Genomic DNA, 17,184 nt, shown 5'->3' on the forward strand with positions numbered 1-17,184 from the left:
CGCGAGACCCGGCGGAGCGGAGCCGGGAGGCCCGGTGCAGTGTGGAGGTCGTTGGTGTCAATTGCCAGCCGGTAGCTCCTTCGCCTGCCTTTCCGCTCCCCGCCCGCTCCAGCCATGTTCTCCGCCCTCGCCCGCCCTGCCGGCGCCTCTCTCCGCCGCAGCTTCAGCACCTCGGCCCAGGTAGGCCCGACGAGGGGCTGCCTGCGGGCGGAGGCCACGTGGGTCCCCGGGCCAGCTTAGACCGCAGGGTCGTCGGGTACCGACCCGCGCCTGTGGCGCCGTGGGCCGGCCGGGATACCGGGAGGGAAGTGCCAGAGAAAGCCCGGGAGAGGGAGGGGGGAAGCCCCCAGCTCATTCCCGCGGACCCCCCAGAGAGCCAGCACTGGGTCTGCACAACTTCAAGCTTTGGCTGTAGCGCTGAAAATAATTCACGTTTGTTTGCAACTTCCTGTAGTACTTGAGGCGACTAACCTTGTTCTTGTAGCATCCATGCAAATAGCGTGTAACTGTTACTCCATAGTGCAGGCGGACTGAGATACCGAGGGTGGGGAACTGGTCCAAGGTTACAGTCCTTTGGCTGGAGAATTAAAAGTCCGCTCTCCCGGCCCCTGTCCGTGGGGTTTGGATAACCAAGCTTTCCCTCTAAGAACGTGAAGACGCTGCCTCCTCTTCAGGACCCTTTTGTAGGATCCTGCTTGCGGTGGGCGGACTGGGCCTGCCCCCAGGTGTGGTGACTGTGCAGGGCTTCTGGGAGTGCTCGAGCCGAAGCTATTTTTAGCACCGTAAGGATGGTGGTTTTCTAACTCCGGTGTGTGTTAGAATCACCTGAAAGCTGATGAGGAACGGCCCCGGGTGCATGGAAGGAGGATAGGACCTGCCCCCTTTTACATGTCCACCAGGTGCCCCTGTGATTCTAATAGAACTAAAGTTTGCGAACCCACATTGCCTCTTTAAGTATCGCACCCAGGAGGGAGTTGATTAGTAATGGAGAGTCCAGATTTCTGTTTTAGGTTCTGTCCTTCAGATCAGTTTCCTGTTTATAAGATTCATTTGAAAAAGAAGTACACAGGAGCACCGAGTATCCACGCTCGCCCTGCTCCTGCTGGGCGCTGCAGGAGAGACCAAGATGAGTAAGGAGCGGCACTTGAGAGAGGCCCCAACTTAGGACAGGTGGAGGTGCCGAAGGCTGATGCTGAGGAGTGGGGGAAGGAAGGGAACTGATCTCGGGTAAGATTGTGGGATTTGCTGAGGGACGGTTGGGTGACGGGGGACCAGAATGAAGGACACGAAGACGTCGGGCTTTGAAATTGCTGGGATGGGAAAGGCTGTTGGAGGAGAGTGGGTTTGGGTAGGGGGAGGATATTAGGAGCTCAGTTTGAGATGTTAAGTTTAAAATGCATATGGGGCATACAGGTGGTGATACTGAGAAGGAACTGGAGTAAGTCAGAATGATGAGATTGAGCGAAATAAGTACGTTGGTCTAGAGACTTTGGATCCTGTATCTTTTTTTTTTTTTTTTTAAAGAGTTAGGGAGGGGGAGAGGTAGAGGGAGAAAGAATCTTATGCAGAGCCCATACCTAGTGCAGAGTCTGGGGCTCAATCCCACAGCCCTGAGATCACGACCCAAGTGGAAATCAAGAGGCTTAACTGACCAAGTCACCTGGGTGCTCCTGAATCTGGTATCCTTAAGAGTAAAAATGTAGGGTCACCTGGGTGGCTCAGTGGATTAAAGCCTCTGCCTTCAGCTCAGGTCATGATCCCAGGGTCCTGGGATGAGTCCCACATTGGGCTCTCTGCTCAGCAGAGGAACCTGCTTCCTCCTCTCTCTGCCTGCCTCTCTGCCTACTTGTGATCTCTTTCTGTCAAATAAATAAATTAAATTTTTAAAAAAAGGAGTAAAAATGTATCAAGAGCATGGCCTCGATATATTTATTTCTATGGGTGTATACTAATGTATATGTTATAACACAAGAAATAGAACTTTAAAAGCAAACCATAATAGACTTACATTGTAAAGCAAACTTAAAAATGAGGGAAGTGTTACCCCTTTGCAGAAGTTGCTGAGTGTGTGCTGTTGACAACCAACTCCTCAATGCAGAGAAGATCTACAGGTTTGGAGATTGGTCTTCTGCAAAGAGATCAGAAGTTAATCTCCACAGTACCACAGATTCTGTCTGCACTGTGAAGATTCCACCCCTGAAGGGCTGTGTTTTTATCCATATTAATGAAATTGATGAAACTTTGTAATATACAATAATGACGTCACCTCAACACAAAGCAACAGAATGAGTGAGGAGGTCATCTTAGGTGTTGTAAGGGACTGATTTACTTAAAGACCCTAGTGAGGTCATCAAGTCAGTCTCCGTTCTTTCTTTCCTTTTCTTCCCTTCTCTTTCTTTCCCTTTCCTTCTCTTTCTTTCCCTTTCCCTTCTTTGCTCTTTCTTTCTTTCTTTCTTTCTTCCCTCCCTCCATCCCTCTTCCTTTCTTTCTTTTCTTCTTTTTCTTCTCTCTCTCTCTCCTATGTTGGGCTCCGCAGTGGAACTTTGGAAGTCAGGCTGAGTAATCTGGCCATAAGGGACTTCAAGGAGATTCTTCAGTAAGGAAATGAAATTATTAAAAGTTAATTTTCAGAAAGATGGTTTTGAGGTAGAGCCGTAGATAATAGAATGGGAACAGAAGGTAAGGGGGAGCTTGGGAAGATGTTTGAGATGTCAGGTTTTCCATGTCCTAACTGGGTGTCTCTGATAAGGGAAGAGGCAGGAAATGGTTCTAAGGGTTTGAATTTGGGAAAACACCAGTCCTATTTGGGAACAGGGTGGGAGAGGTAGAAAGCATACATTTATTTAGACAGGTTTATGGGACTACTGGAGTGCCTAACAGAGGTGGGAATGTGAGAGTTGGAATTGGAGGTCCCTAGGAATAGAGACAAGATGTGAGTGATGACTGACGATCTAGAAGTAGAGATCGCCAGACCTCAGTTCTGGGTTGATCTGGCTAGTTAAGTTTTCTGGGAAGTCAAGGGTCCACCTTTATAGCACCAATTAAAAAAAAAAAAAATCAAAACTGAAGTCAAGATTTTTGGTTGTATTTGCTTTTAGAGTTTACCTTTCTTAAGCGGATGACACAGCTTGGGTTTTGTTTGGGCTTTGGTTTCAGGGTTTGATAACCAAAGTCCATTACTACTAGGGGCCGTTGCTATAGAATACAGTCTATGGTGAGAGTCTAGGGACCCAAAGCAGATGGCTGCCCAAGAGGACACGTGTGGGACTTTGGGTTCTTGTCCCCGTTGTTAGTCTGTCTCCTTCCCTAACTGCTCTCTGCTGGCCCAGAGTGGGCTCCCTTCTCATTCATAAGGTTAGGGTACAAATAAGCTCACTAAGGACTGTTTTGTTTGGGCCTTGAGTGAGCCCTAATGGGAAAGGGTACCTTTTGTATAATGAGAATGAGCTGTAGGGCATGGCTTAGACTAGATGGGGTTTTTTAAAGCCCAAATTGAAGGGTCAAGTTTCCTGTGTTTGGCTTGTATCCCACATCATCATTTGCTATCTTTTGGGGCCCAGGTGTATTACAACTTCTGTGCCTCGGTTCCTCATCTGTAAAATGAGTCAGTCAGTACTGCTTAATGGCGTTCTGAGCGTCAGATAAGGAAAGACCTAGCTCAGTTCCAGCTACAGGACAGACTGACAAATGGCCCTTGGCTACCATTTTGCTTCTGGTATTCCCAGTAGATAATGTTGCTAGGTGGAGTGAGTTTCAGGTGAAGTTCTACTGTATAATAAATTCTGCCCCTCATGGGAAAGTTTACCAGGAGGCAGTCATTGACTTAGTTGTTGGAAATGGATGGGGTGGGGGTGGTGGTAAGCCCCATTTGGTCACCATCCTTCACAGACTCCTCTTCCTCCCTAAATGCTGGTGTTCACAGGGCACTGTCCCTAGTGCTTCTGTCACTGTGTTCCCCTTTGTGCTTTCTGGGGCTACAAGTAATCTCAGTGCATAGCGCCTCCAGACCAAGCCTTTAGCCTACTGGCACGTGTGTGCCTGGATGTTTCAAGGGGCTCAAACCCAGCACGCAATATGAGACTCATTATCCTTTCTCCCAGACCCCTTACCCCTCCTCAGTTCCCTATCTTGCTTAAAGGGAATGTTGTCCACTCAGGCCGGCAAGTTGTCATCCCAGGTTCCTCCCTCCACTCACCATCTGGATGGAAGTGGAAGGGGGTGACCGAATCCTTTGTAGCCTGCCCATCCTTGCTTGCCTGGATCCCACCCTTGAGTCATGCTTGGACTATTGCAGTAGTCTCCCTGCCTCCATTGGATATTTCCAGGCCGTCTTCCATTCTGCCTCATACCTTTTTAAAACACTGGGGTGCCTGGGTGGCTCAGTCAGTTAAGTGACTGCCTTCAGCTCAGGTCATGATCCCAGGATCCTGGGATCCAGCCCCACCTGGGGCTCCCTGCTCAATGGGGAGCCTGCTTCTCCCTCTGCTGCTCCCCCTACCTGTGCTCTCTCTTGCACGCGCTCTCTGTCAAATAAATAAAAATAAAATCTTTTAAAAATAAATAAATAATAAAATGCAGTTCTGGACACGTTCTTCCCAGCTTCTAAGGTTTTTCACCATTCCCTGTTGCCCAGAAGGACCAGATAGAGTCTGCTAGGCTCTCAGCTTCGGCCCTACCTTCTTCCGTCCTCCACGTGCATCCAACAACGCCCGAGCCATAGGGGACTGCTTCCCTTCGCTGGGCCATACTCCACACCTCCTCCCCCTGGCTGCTCCTTCAAAGCCCCCTCCCACACTCTCTCCCTAGTGTCTACCTCCACGGCACTTGTCACGCTAGATGCTGTTTTTTGGTCTGCACGCCTTTCGGTTTGCAGGTCTTGCTGGTGCTGGCACGTCAGTCTGGCTTGTGGCAGGTAGGAAGTCGTGCCTGTTGAATTGGAGGTGAGCCTTAAACATGAATAAGCAGCCCCTTTAGGAAGACAGTCTGGCACTTTCTCAAAGATTAAACGTGGAGTTGCCCCGTGACTCCTCAGTCCCACTCCTTGGAATAAGAAAAAGAAGGGGATTAAGCGGTTGGGATTAAGCGGTTGCCGGTCATTAGATGTGCTTAGCTCTGGAGTGGCTGTTGTCTTTAGACTTTTATCTCCACTAAGGGGACCAATAAACCGACAGAAACCCTGCTAGCTCCAGCCTTCTAGATGCTAGCAAGGCAGTCGAGTCTCTCAGCTATCACTTTTTTTTTTTTTTAAGATTTTATTTATTTATTTGCTAGAGAGAGAGAAAGAGAGAGCAAGCACAGTCAGGCAGCAGAGGGAGAGGCAGGCTCCCCGCTGAGCAAGGAGCCTGATGTGGGACTCGATCCCAGGACGCTGGGATCATGACCTGAGCCGAAGGCAGCCGCTTAACCACCTGAGCCACCCAGGCGTCCCTCAGCTATCACTTTTTAACCCCTCCTGCAGCTGACATGCCCAGAGCCACCTGCTGCTTGTTCTGCCGGGCGTGGTGTGGGGCCGTAGTGATTCTCAGACTCCAGCCAGTGCCAGAGTCACCCGGAAATCTGTCTGGAAACACAGGCCTGAGCCCTGTCCTGCTTCAAGGAGCCTGGCTCTCTGGGGGCTTTGTCAGCGCGGTGGGTGATCCTGATAGACCCAGAGCGCGGGGCACGGGTACTGAGGCTGCAGATCGACTGAACTGCGGGGGAGGGAGCCTTCCGAAACGTGCATCCCTCCTGATGCTCCGTGCACCCCCCATCAGCTCCCTGTCCCCCGCCAGAGCCAGCAGGGCTCTTCCCGTTCCTGCTTCCCCACGTGGCCAGCCTGTCAGTAGGTGCCCAGTATGGTTGTTTCTAGTTTTTAAAACTGCAGGTTGAAGGGAAGGTTGCCTGAGTAAAGCTTGTTCATCTTTCGGGGGGTGTTTGCGGTAGGACCCTGACTGTCGCAACGTCTGTGGACATAAGTTCCCTGTTGCCCGGAGACAAGCGTCCCCGCTTCAGAAGGAAACTGGACCTTCGGACCAGGCACCAGGGCGATAAAAGAGACCTAGTGCAGTGTATTTTATAGGCTCTCATGTGACTACTTCTAATACTGATTCTGTATTGAGTCCTTTCTTGTGTCTCTTTTTAGAAAAATGCTAAAGTGGCTGTGCTGGGGGCTTCTGGAGGAATCGGGCAGCCCCTGGCGCTTCTCCTCAAGAACAGTCCCTTAGTGAGCCGCCTGACCCTCTACGATATCGCTCATACGCCCGGAGTGGCCGCAGATCTGAGCCACATCGAGACCAGAGCAACTGTGAAAGGTACCAGACACGCTGAGCCTGGAGACTTTGTTCCCCTTCTCCCCAGTAGACCAGAGTCCAAGCGATAGGACACGGTTCTTCAGTGGAAGTAGATCAGAGACGTGGTTTCCACGTTCATCGTGGAGTTGAATTCACGAATTTCTATGTCTTTCTGGACTTGAGCCTGTAAAGATTTAAATAGCGTCTTTCAGAAAAACAGAGGTGGTCTAATCTTACCGTTTTTAGTTTTTTTCTCATGTGAAAAGTAATAGGATGGGGAAGGGGAACTTTTGGGGACTTCCGGAGTTGGGGGGCCATAGGATGCTGTCCCCGTGGGCTGCACGTTGCCTTCATGTGCCGTGGGCCAGCCCTCCCGTCACCCCGGGCTCCTCTCCCAGCTTCTCAGAAGCACAGCCTTCTTTGGGAAAGCTGCTCTTCCTGTAAAGTCTCAGATTGCGGGCCAGAGAGGTGGTAGTAATTCCCGTCTCTGCTGCTGGTGTATGGGGTTGCCCCGCGTGACAGAATCCACATGCGTCTTCCGCCAGCGGGCACAACTAGGGAGGTCAGCTGTCAGCTGGGACGTTTATGTGCCTTCTGTAGTCTCTGAATTTGTTTGCTCGTTTTCTTTTGGAGCTTCTGAAAGCTCCCTCGATAAGAGAAAACCCTATATCAAAACAAATTTTGGTCATTGGAGCAGATTTCCCTTGCAGCCTTTGAAAATGGACCTTTTCCCCCTCAGATGATAGGAATAAACGAAAGAGATATCAGTACTAGATGTATTACTTTAGCAGCACCATGATTTTCTCATGGGGCTTTTGGTATGTCTTATGATCTGACCCCACCCAGATGGAGCTTTTGTTAGGATGACTGGGCGGTGGTGGGGGGAGAAGGAATAAGCCGCTCTTGGATTGGGAGCCAGGAAGGCCTTACAGGTACCAGCGGGTCCAGTAGAGACAAGCAGCTGAACTTGGTTTGATGGGGAAGGGGGGTGGCGAGAGGGTTGATCCTTTCCACAGGGGTGGGACCCAGGCAGTCGGAGGCTGGAGGAAAGTGGCATGAAGGGCGGCTGGGACCGTCAGACCCGCGAGCAGCAGTGGTCAGGAAGCACTTCGCAGGTGGGCTTTGAGGCCCTTCTGGAGGCCTGGGGTTGACACTGGACCGAGCGGGGGCCGTCCTCCCCCGGCTCCATCCCCACAGACGTCCTTGCCTCTCCAGATCAGAGAATGTGAACTTTCTCTCTCCTGGGGGTGGTGTCTAGGCTACCTCGGACCTGAGCAGCTGCCAGATTGCCTGAAAGGCTGCGATGTGGTGGTTATCCCAGCCGGAGTCCCCAGAAAACCAGGTGTGTGTTCGGAAGCCTTGCCTTGCCTCGCATCCCCCTGCCAGTCAGGTGGGGACATGGTTTTCCCTTACACCAGACTGTGTCCGTGTCTCTGTGGCAGAGAAGAATTCCAGAGAAATCCCTTTCTTGGCCTGGCCCATGTCTGCCGTGTCTGTGCCCTGCCCGGTCTGGTGCTCTCAGGCACGCTGTCTTCCCGGAGTGCCCTTCCCCCACCCACTGCTCGGGAGCTCTTACTGGCCCTTTTGGAGCCTCCTCAGGTCCCTCCCTCCCTGAGCCCCCTCCCCACGCTCCAGCCCCCACAAGCCTATGTGAGCACTTGTCACTCTAGGCTGCTTTTCCTACAAGATAGATTGGCTTGGAAGAGGGACCCTGTCCCACTCATACTTGGCTTCCCTCTAACAACTGCCACGCGGCGCTGGGCAGGCACCGGGCAGATCATCCCGTGCTTTGTGAACATCTTGATTTGGATCACTCTCAGGCATGACCCGGGATGACCTGTTCAACACCAATGCCTCCATCGTGGCCACCCTGACCGCGGCCTGCGCCCAGCATTGCCCCGAGGCCATGATCTGCATCATTTCAAATCCGGTGAGTGCTGCTGGCAGAGGCCGCTAATGCCATTCCTGACCCCCGTAGTGAGCAGGAAGAGGAGGCGGAGGTGCTTACGGGGACCAAAATACAGTGAAGGGGCCGCAGCAGACACATCGGATGAACCAAGTGCGAATTCCAGCCTGGTTTTCCCACCACCGTGTGCCTTTGGACGCAACACTTCCCCTCTCTGTGTCCGTTCCCCACGCGCAACGTCCATTGTTGAGGCCTGAACGTGGTGGCCCATTCACTTCCCTTACCCTGTTCTACTCGGGGTTTGCAGCTCCTGGTCCCCCATCAGGCTCGCTCGGCCACCCCGGGCCCTGCTCACGGCTTTTGTGGGAGCTTCTTCTTAGATCCTGAAAGCGCACGTGCCGCGCCCTCCCAGAGAAGACCGCGGCGGCCCCCACGGCCCCCCAGCAGTCCCATGGGTTGCATTTATTCCTCGGTGCCTCCCTCCCGGGGAGGAAGCGCAGTGAGGGTGATGTTGACTGAGGACGTGCCCGCCAGGCTGCCCCTAGAGCTTGTTCCCAGGGCCTCTGGGGAGCCGATCCCCAAGTAGCTCACCCTCGGGGCAGCCGCCACTTTGGCTGGGACGCTCGCCTAGCACCTGACGGAAATCCCGTGGTTGTGTCCATCTTCATGATGCCCTCTCTGGGCACTGGGCGCCGTGTCAGCACTTGCTGTATATTAAGTTCCAGAACCTTCATGGCCTCAAGGAGGTGGTCGTCTCTGCTGTGAGGAAACCACTCTCCTGGGCTTAACAGGAGGTGGCTAAGGGTGGCTGAGCTGGGACTTGTCCCCGGGGCCGGCTGAGGTCTTGGCCCCGTGCAGTGCGGTGCTGTGTCCAGGTGTCGGCCCCAGTGGGCACGGGCAGTATCACGTGGGGCCAGCCTCACCTGTTAGGTTGACAGCCTGAAGGTCACGTGCACTTCCGAACTGTGGGCCCTCGAAGGGTTGTTTGAGGAGGGGAGAGTGGGAAGTCCGCACACTGACCTGTTCCGCCGCGAGGGCAACTTGCCCGTAGAAAAAGTTATCGGGACAGTTTGGCCCCTTAGGACTTGCCGGCAGTCTGGGGAAGAGATGTTGCCGTGTGTGGCTCGTCTCTCAGGATGCAGGGCAAGTCACGCCTCTCTCTTGGATTTGCCAGGTGAACTCCACCATCCCAATCGCAACGGAAGTTTTCAAGAAACACGGGGCATACAATCCCAATAAAATCTTTGGGGTGACGACCCTGGACATCGTCAGAGCCAACACATTCATTGCGGAACTGAAGGTAAGGGCCGCGTCGGGTGTCCCTCAGGCTCCCCTCTCGGCCGTCTGACGCTGAGCGGTGGACATAGGAGACCAGGGGGTCTCCAGTGCTCTTGGAGCTGCCCTCCGTGGGGGAGAGGAGCTCTCAGGTTTTCTTGGGGGATCCACCCAGCCCCCTGCACATTTCAACCACAGCCAGCCAGAGCGTTGGCGCCACTCCCTCTCTGTCCCCCTGGTGCGTGGGAGGGTCGAGGCTTTTTCCTGGATTTCTTACTGGTTCAGCTGGGCTGTACTCTCGAAGTTCATTGCTTCTGAAAACTGAACAGGATTCGCCTGCTAATTGGTAGAAAAATGATAAAATCGGCAACTATGAAGTATTGGGGGTCATTCCTGAACTCCTGAGATGTCAGGATCGTCGTTCCCGGCCTGTCGTTCTGACTGCAGTTGCCTCTGGCTCACTGGGCCCGTGCTGAGGGGTGGGGGCCGTGGGCACCAGCACCGGCCCTGGCGTCCTTGGTGCCCCTCGCAGCTCGATGGTGGATCCAGCAGCACCGCTTCCTTTGGCCTGAAGCAGTGTCCCCTCTGGAGCTACGGCCCATCTTTTTCTGCCTTTGCAGAGGAGGGGGCCAGTAGGAGCAGTTGTCCTGCACCCATAAGACCATTGACCTTGATCTTACTGCCCCGTGTGCCAGACAGGTCTGCCCTGGAGTGGGGGTGCCCTGCTCTCATTCATGCAGCAGCCCCTCTCCGAGGGACGGGGGTCCCTTGGGACTCGAGCCAGCAGAATTGGATCAGCACTTGGGTGCGGGTGTGGAGGGTGGTTGAGTCAGGACAGGCTTTCCCGAGGAGCGTGCACTCCGCTGAGTCTGAACAGGGACAGGCCGGGAGGGTGGGTCTCGGGCCTCCTGGGGCTCTTGGCCCTGCTTCCTGGGAGCCCCAGTATTCATTGTCTGGGCTCTTTGGGTGCTTCCAGCTCTTGGGGCCCAAAGCACGCCATCTCCCCCGGCCTCTGGTCCTGCTGCCATAAGCTAGCTGCACACGGCTGTTTAGATGACTTAGAATTACAGAAAATGCGAAATCCCTGTCCTCTCTTGAGCCAGCCACATTTCAGGTGCTCGGTGGCGACATAGGCTCCTGCCTTCTCACAGACAGCTCTGTGGGACGGGGCTGTCACAGACTGGGAAGTTCTGTCTGCGGTGGAGAAAAGGGGATCTTGGGCCCTGGGAGAGAACCTAGTGCTTGTCAAGCTTCGGTTTAGGGGACGTGTCCTCTCCCTCAGGCTCTCGGGCATTCTGGAAAAATCCTGAATTGTATTGGGAATGAAAGTTGGCCCTTAAAGCTCCAGTGTCTGGAGCCTCCTTCGATCCTCTCAGCCACATTCCGCCCCCTTGGCCGCCTTCTCGGCTTTTCCGCTGATGGGATTCGTTTTCTTGACGCACCAGGCCTTTGCTCTTTCTGCTTCTTTTGCCCGGAACAGCGTTCCTTTGGCAAAGTCCTGCCTCTCCTTCCCAGATGATGTGACGTCTGTCCCGGAAAGCTTCTCCCAGGCTGGTGAAGTGCTCCCCTTGCTGCCCGGGCCACCCCGTGTGGCCGTCTCAGCGCAGCACATGGAGGTGCCACTTGGGTCTGCCTCGTAATCGACAGTGAGGGTCTCAGAAGCAGGGGCTCTGTCTGTCCACACCTGTGTCGCTGGTGACCAGCACGCTGCCTTGGCACGGAGGCGCCGCTGTGTGAGCGTCCCGCTCCATGGACTTGGTCCTGAGGGGTCTGTTCCGTTTTATTCTGTCCTGATCACTGTTCGAGGTGACAGACTTCTCACCCCCCGGGGTTTTCTGGAATTGTTCTGAATTTTGCTCTCCAGTCAGGGGGAGGGAATTGGACTCGTTCTCTGTGACTGAGGGTGGGGACGTGAATCTGGGCTGGTGCGTGACGAATGACCTTAGCCCTGGGGAAACGACTATCCTCTGATTCTCAGAAGATACCAGACTGACGGGGACCAATGTGGGGACCCTGCAAGGAGGCAGTATTCTGCTCCCTGTAAAGGAAGACCCCCATAGGGACCTCACTGGGTGACCCGTACTCCTCTCCATATTGCTCCCGCTGATGTTCTGTAGGTGGCGGGCCGTGGTAGGCGATCAGACCACAGCTGGGCTCGGGCTTCTGTGGTTTCTTTGTTCTGGCTTCTGTGGATTTTTCCAGTGTTGGTGCTTTAGGAGAATATGACATAGTTTATTCTCAAAGAGCTTTAAAAATTAACAGAGCTTCAGGGGCGCCTGGGTGGCTCAGTGGGTTAAGCTTCTGCCTTCAGCTCAGGTCATGATCCCAGGGTCCTAGGATCGAGCCCCACATCAGGCTCTCTGCTCGGTGGGGAGCCTGCTTTCTCCTCTCTCTCTCTCTTCCTGCCTCTCTGCCTACTTGTGATCTCTGTCAAGTAAATAAAATCTTCAAAAAAATAAAAAATTAACGGAGCTTCATACTTTGATGGCCAGGGTTTGGATCCTGCTCGAGTCAATGTTCCGGTCATTGGCGGCCATGCCGGGAAGACCATCATCCCCCTGATCTCGCAGGTAAGTGTGTCACCTTGCCAGGAAGCCATACCTTCAGGAGGGTCCGCCTCGAGGTACTGAAGACAGAGGGACAAAGAACTAAGCATCTGTCATACTTTGAGAAAATTCCTGCTACAGATACAGCCCCAGCCATTGTCCAGGGTTGGGGGTGTGGCAGGCGGATTCTTGAGTGGCCTGCGGGGCTGTGGTCAGGGTCCAGCACTTCGAGGGTCCACGCCTGTGGGAGTGAGTGTGGTCAGAAGGTGCTCACAGTGGCCGGCTCCCAGCACACAACGAAAACTGGTGCAGGAAATCCCCCAATTCGCAGCTGGGTCAGAGCAGGCACAGCTGCTTTATTTAAAAATGATTAGAGGGGCGCCCAGCTCGCTCCGTTGGTAGAACTTGGCACCCTTGAGCTCAGCTCTGTGAGTTTGAGCCCCACGCTGGGTGTAGAGATTACTTAAAATTTAAAAAAATAATAATAAATTGAGTGGAGGCAAGGTGAACACCACCGAGGATAAGATAAATTAAGTCAGTTTCTATCTCTGAGTAAAATGCACTGAGAAGGACGCAAAATATTTTCGCTGTTCCTGCCAAAAGTGCGTATAACTTTATGAGAAAAGCATGAAAAAACCTTCTATAAAATCTAACACCATGGAGGTTCTACAAAACAAGCAGCCAGCCCTCTTGACAAGTGTCTGGGAAGACAGGACTGCTAGGGGACCGACTGAGGTGGGCCCCTGGATGGGAACTGGGGACGGGAAAGGGACAGCAGTGAGCAAGTGGGTGACATTTGTGTAAGGTCTGTCCATAATGTATCGGTGATAACTTCCTGGTCTTCATAATTGCGCTGTGGTTAACGTAAGATGCTAACGTTAGGGTAAGCCGAGTGTGGGAAATCTTTGTGTTATTTTTACAACTTCTCTCTAAAATTAGTCCAAAATATTAAAAGGTCTTTTAAAATGAGCAGGGATGGGTGGTGGGTGGCACCTGGCTGACTCTGTTGGTGGAACACGCCACTCAATCTCAGGTTGTGGGTTCAAGCCCCGCGTTGAGTGTGGAGCCTACTTTAAAAAAAGGTGCGGCGGGGGGTAAGGGCCACGTTACAGCAAAGTTGACTTTTTCTTTAAAGCAGAGTTGGTCTCGGTTTCTGTGTAGTGGCAGTGCGGGGCAAGAGGGGGGTGTCTTCCACGAGTCGGGCGGGGTGAGCATGGGGTCTGGGACTGGTGGCAGCACCTGCTCACGTGGTCCCTGTGGTTTTGGCCCGCAGTGCACTCCCAAGGTGGACCTTCCCCAGGACCAGCTGACAGCCGTCACGGGGCGGATCCAGGAGGCCGGCACGGAGGTGGTGAAGGCCAAAGCTGGAGCAGGTGGGTTCCCGGGGGGCATCTCCCGGGCAGGGTGCTGATGCCAGAGGCCCCGCTGCAGTTCCCAGCTGGACTGGAAAGGCCCGGGCAGGCAGGGAATGCTTTTCTCGGCTTCCTGTATGTTCTCTGGCTAAGCCAGGGTGGTGGCCGGGGGCAGCCCGGCTTTGTGGAGTGGCTCGGCGCTGAAGGTCAGCCATCCCTGAGTTTGTCAAGTCACGAGATGCCGACCCAGATCCTGCGCAGCCGACGCGGAGGGCTTTGCGGCTGCTGTGTTGAGCTGCGGGGCCGGCTGGTCCGGATCTCGTGGCCACGATGCTTCTTTGACCCGCCTGGTCCTCCTAGGCTCGGCCACCCTGTCCATGGCGTATGCCGGAGCGCGGTTTGTCTTCTCCCTGGTGGATGCGATGAATGGAAAGGAAGGCGTTGTCGAGTGTTCCTTCGTGAAGTCCCAGGAGGCAGACTGCGGCTACTTCTCCACGCCGTTACTGCTGGGGGTGCGTATCCCGGAGCCCGGGTCTCGTGACAGCGGGAGCACTGGCCCACTCGCTCAGAGTTCCGTTTTCCCTGGCACGGGGACAGCGTCCCAGTGCCTGGGCCGTGCTGGGGGTTTTGAGGGTACGCGCACGTCCCAGAATTAAGAGCAGGAAGAAACCTCAGACTGGGGGGTGGGAAACCACTGGCCTGTGGCGCCTTCCCCGCTGGTTGGCGAGCCGGCCCTTGGCTGGGTCTCTGTGTTTCTTGATGAGACACTTGCTCTACTCAAGGCAGCCGTGACTCTCCCAAAGGAAAGGCCTCCCTCTACCAGACCCAGAGAGGATGCTGAGCTGAGGGTTTCCTGCTTCCCTGCCCTACCGCCACGGGTTTTCTTCTGGAGCGTGGTCTAGGTTGTCCCCTCAAAGTGCTGGCGTCTGGGACGGAGCCCTTCCGGTCCCGTTGCTTGGCCAGGCTGTTGGGAGGCAGCTGTCCAGTCTGGTGACTGCCCGAGTGTTCGGGGAACAGACCCCACCGGGGCCCTCGCGCGCACGCCGTCTCGCCAGCTTCCGTTTCCGACGCAGCCGCCGACATTCGGTAGGGGGTGGTTGCCTTCATCTCCTGCCCAGAATGCGACAGTCTGGCGATGTTCCGAGCCACCCAGAAGCCCTTCCCACAGACGCCCCGATGGCCAAAGATCCCTGAGACGTGGCCCCAGGCCTCAGGGACCCCGTGGGGTGAAGAGACAGGCACTGAGCAGACGAATTCCAGAACTGCGGGGTGTGGCAGGCTGTGCAGACCGTGGGGTCAGGGCAGGCTCTCTGGGGAGGCGACTGGGAAGCCTCGGCTGCTGGCGCAGATGCACCCGCTCAGCCGTGGGGGTGACACGGTGACAGACACCTGTTTTCCTGACGTCTCCCATCTCCCTACGTGATTACATTGGACTTGGGTGGATATTACCAACTTGGTGGCAGCCGAGAACCCGAGAGTCTGCTCCGTGTCGGGGAGAATGACATTCGGTGCTGCTGGGGATTGAGTGCACTGTGGGCCAAGCCGCCCACGGGCGTTCTCACGGCCTCCTCTGGGGTGGATAGTCCGCCCACTTTCTAGATAAGGAAACCACCTTGGCCGAGTGCACATGGAGTGAGTGCCGGGGTCCGGATTGGGGGCAGCTTGCCCGAACCCCGGGCTCCGCACACAGCTCACGCCGGGTGGCTGGGCTCCTCCCCGGTAGGTGGGCCAGGCAGGGTCGTGAAGTTACACGTCAGGTTTTCCTCAACAGCCTCGTTCGTGGAAACCTGTTGTAAAATTTACAGCATCGCAGTATCTTTCTTAATTTTTAAATTGTCCGATTTTATCCCCTCCCGTCTCCTCCAGAAAAAGGGCATCGAGAAGAATCTGGGCATCGGCAAGATCTCCCCTTTTGAAGAGAAGATGATAGCGGAAGCCATCCCCGAGCTGAAGGCGTCCATCAAGAAGGGCGAGGAGTTCGTGAAGAACATGAAATGAGCGGGTAGCCAGCAAGCGGTCTGTCTCCCTAACTTATAAAGGCATCATGTCTCTGTAAAGCCATTTCCTGCCCCCGTGTTGCGTTCTCTTAACCACGAGTGTCGCGCTAGTGTCACCGTCCCTTCCAAACCGCGGGTCCGTCTCTGGGCGCATCAGTAAAAGCAGGCTTTGGTTTTCTTTTTCAAGGTCTCGACAAGCGTGCTTTCTTCCCCGTTCAGGCTGCTTCCGAGGGGCTGTCTGGTGTCTCCGTGAACCAGAATGAGAGATGACTTAAACATCAGGCTGACGCGTGCTGGTTTCAGCAGCAGCTTTAAGAAAGTGTGAGAAGTTGATCAGTAGCTGTCCCCCCCGACCCTGCACCACTGCCTCCCTCAGCTGACGAGCCCAGGCAAGGCTCGGCTCCGGCCTGGTTCCTTAGTGTCCCGAGGTGACAGCTGGTGGCCCATGCCCAACTGCCTTTCCCAGTCTCGTGTGGCAGACTCTGGCTCAGCCTACAGCTCCAGCTTCTCCATCGGAGCTGCCTCAGCTGAGCTCTGTCCTGCTCCGAGTCTCCTTCTCCCCTGCCCAGCCCGGTGTCCGGGCAGGGGGCCATGCTAGGCCAGAGTTGGGGTGAAGGCGGGAGCAGGGGTGGAAATCACAATGCCAGTTGCCGAGGCAGCGTGGGGACACAGGAGGGCTGGCCTCATGTCCCCATCGGGGGCTAGACAGGAACTTGGTTGTATCCTCTGGGCTTGGGGTAAATGTGGGGGTTAGAGCAGGACCTGTTCCCGCTAGCGTGGGTGTGCTCTGTTCGTTGGAAGGGGAAACTGAGAGCCCCACCCGTGGGAGGGAACTTGGGCGGTAGCAGGTGATGACCTAGTGACATGGTCAAAGGGCAGGTGGGGGCGGAGCTCTGCCCTGGGCGGGGATACTTCTCCATCTGCAGCAACTTTCCTTAAAATGCATATTACTGTGACATCATTGTTTCCTTATAAGAGTAATAGGCATCCACTGTTTAAAACCTAAAACGTGGGGCACTTGGGTAGCTCAGTCTGTTAAGCATCTGCCTTAGGCTCAGGTCATGATCCTGGGGTCCTGGGATCGAGTCCCACATCGGGCTCTCTGCTCAGCGGGACGCCTGCATCTCCCTCTTCCTTTGCTGCACCCCCCAAGCTTGTTCTGTCAAATAAAACCTTAAAAAAGAATAATAAATAAAACCTAAAATGTAGCCCAAAACAGCAGAAAATAATCCCAGATCAGATGGTATTTGTCCTCTTAATTTTGCTGCTTTCGTAAGTTGAGATAGGGCCTCAGGTGCCATTTTGTGGCCTGCTCTTCCAGTGAAACACATGCACACACTCCTGGTCTAGTTGCTTTAAAGCCATTTTCTGTGTCATCATCGGTTGTCGCCCCGCAGCCCCTCTGCAGGTCAGTGAGGCTCCGCTGACTGCTGCTCCCCCAGCTGCAGGGCACAGCAGGCCGGCACCTCCGGGACGGTGGCTCGAGCGTGGCTGCGGTGTAGGGATGCCGGGTGGCCAGGCTTGTCATTCTTCACGGGGCCTCTGCTGCAGAGCGGGCAGATCTCTTACTGGATGGCTTGGGGTTCCCGAAAGTGCAAAACCAGAAACTGCCTGGCGGTAGGACAGGCCAGAACCGGTCCCATCCTCGAGGTGGCAGCAAGTGCCGGGGCAGGCCCAGGCGTGTAGTGGGAGCGGACCAGCCACACGAGGGCAGCGGTCCTGGGAAGGCCTGGTTCTTTGGGGGCCAACTTGGGAGACGCGCTACCACTATAAGCACAGGTGTATTCCTTCCCCCCCTTTTTTTTAAAAAGATTGTATTCATTTATTTGATAGAGACAC

The 17,184-nt window shown here is 54.6% G+C and overlaps 2 protein-coding genes across 2 annotated transcripts in view; one reads left to right on the top strand and one right to left on the bottom strand.

The window, feature by feature from the left end:
• Positions 1-579, bottom strand: part of STYXL1 (serine/threonine/tyrosine interacting like 1) — a 62,212-nt gene extending 61,633 nt beyond the window's left edge. Inside the window, exon 1 of the mRNA XM_032872462.1 lies at positions 472-579. Within this exon, the coding sequence (XP_032728353.1) occupies positions 472-491 (20 nt within the window). The 5' untranslated portion in view covers positions 492-579. The remainder of the gene's footprint in view (positions 1-471) is intronic.
• Positions 36-15,528, top strand: MDH2 (malate dehydrogenase 2). The gene is made up of 9 exons (XM_032872461.1): positions 36-180; positions 6,122-6,290; positions 7,528-7,611; positions 8,090-8,199; positions 9,350-9,475; positions 11,943-12,020; positions 13,270-13,369; positions 13,709-13,860; positions 15,215-15,528. The coding sequence occupies exons 1-9, from the start codon at positions 115-117 to the stop codon at positions 15,344-15,346; spliced, it is 1,017 nt and encodes a 338-aa protein (XP_032728352.1). The 5' UTR covers positions 36-114; the 3' UTR covers positions 15,347-15,528.
• The last annotated feature ends 1,656 nt before the right edge of the window (positions 15,529-17,184 follow it).

This window comes from Lontra canadensis, unplaced genomic scaffold (assembly GCF_010015895.1).
Source record: "Lontra canadensis isolate GAN:19392208 unplaced genomic scaffold, GSC_riverotter_1.0 scaffold45, whole genome shotgun sequence".
Taxonomy (NCBI): domain Eukaryota; kingdom Metazoa; phylum Chordata; class Mammalia; order Carnivora; family Mustelidae; genus Lontra; species Lontra canadensis.

Excerpts from the sequence above, each read along its gene's own strand:
- MDH2 (XM_032872461.1), top strand. The coding sequence starts at position 115 with ATGTTCTCCGCCCTCGCCCGCCCTGCCGGCGCCTCTCTCCGCCGCAGC. Across the intron at positions 7,612-8,089 it reads CGGAGTCCCCAGAAAACCAG|GCATGACCCGGGATGACCTG; the intron begins GTGTGTGTTCGG and ends GATCACTCTCAG. Across the intron at positions 9,476-11,942 it reads CATTCATTGCGGAACTGAAG|GGTTTGGATCCTGCTCGAGT; the intron begins GTAAGGGCCGCG and ends TTTGATGGCCAG.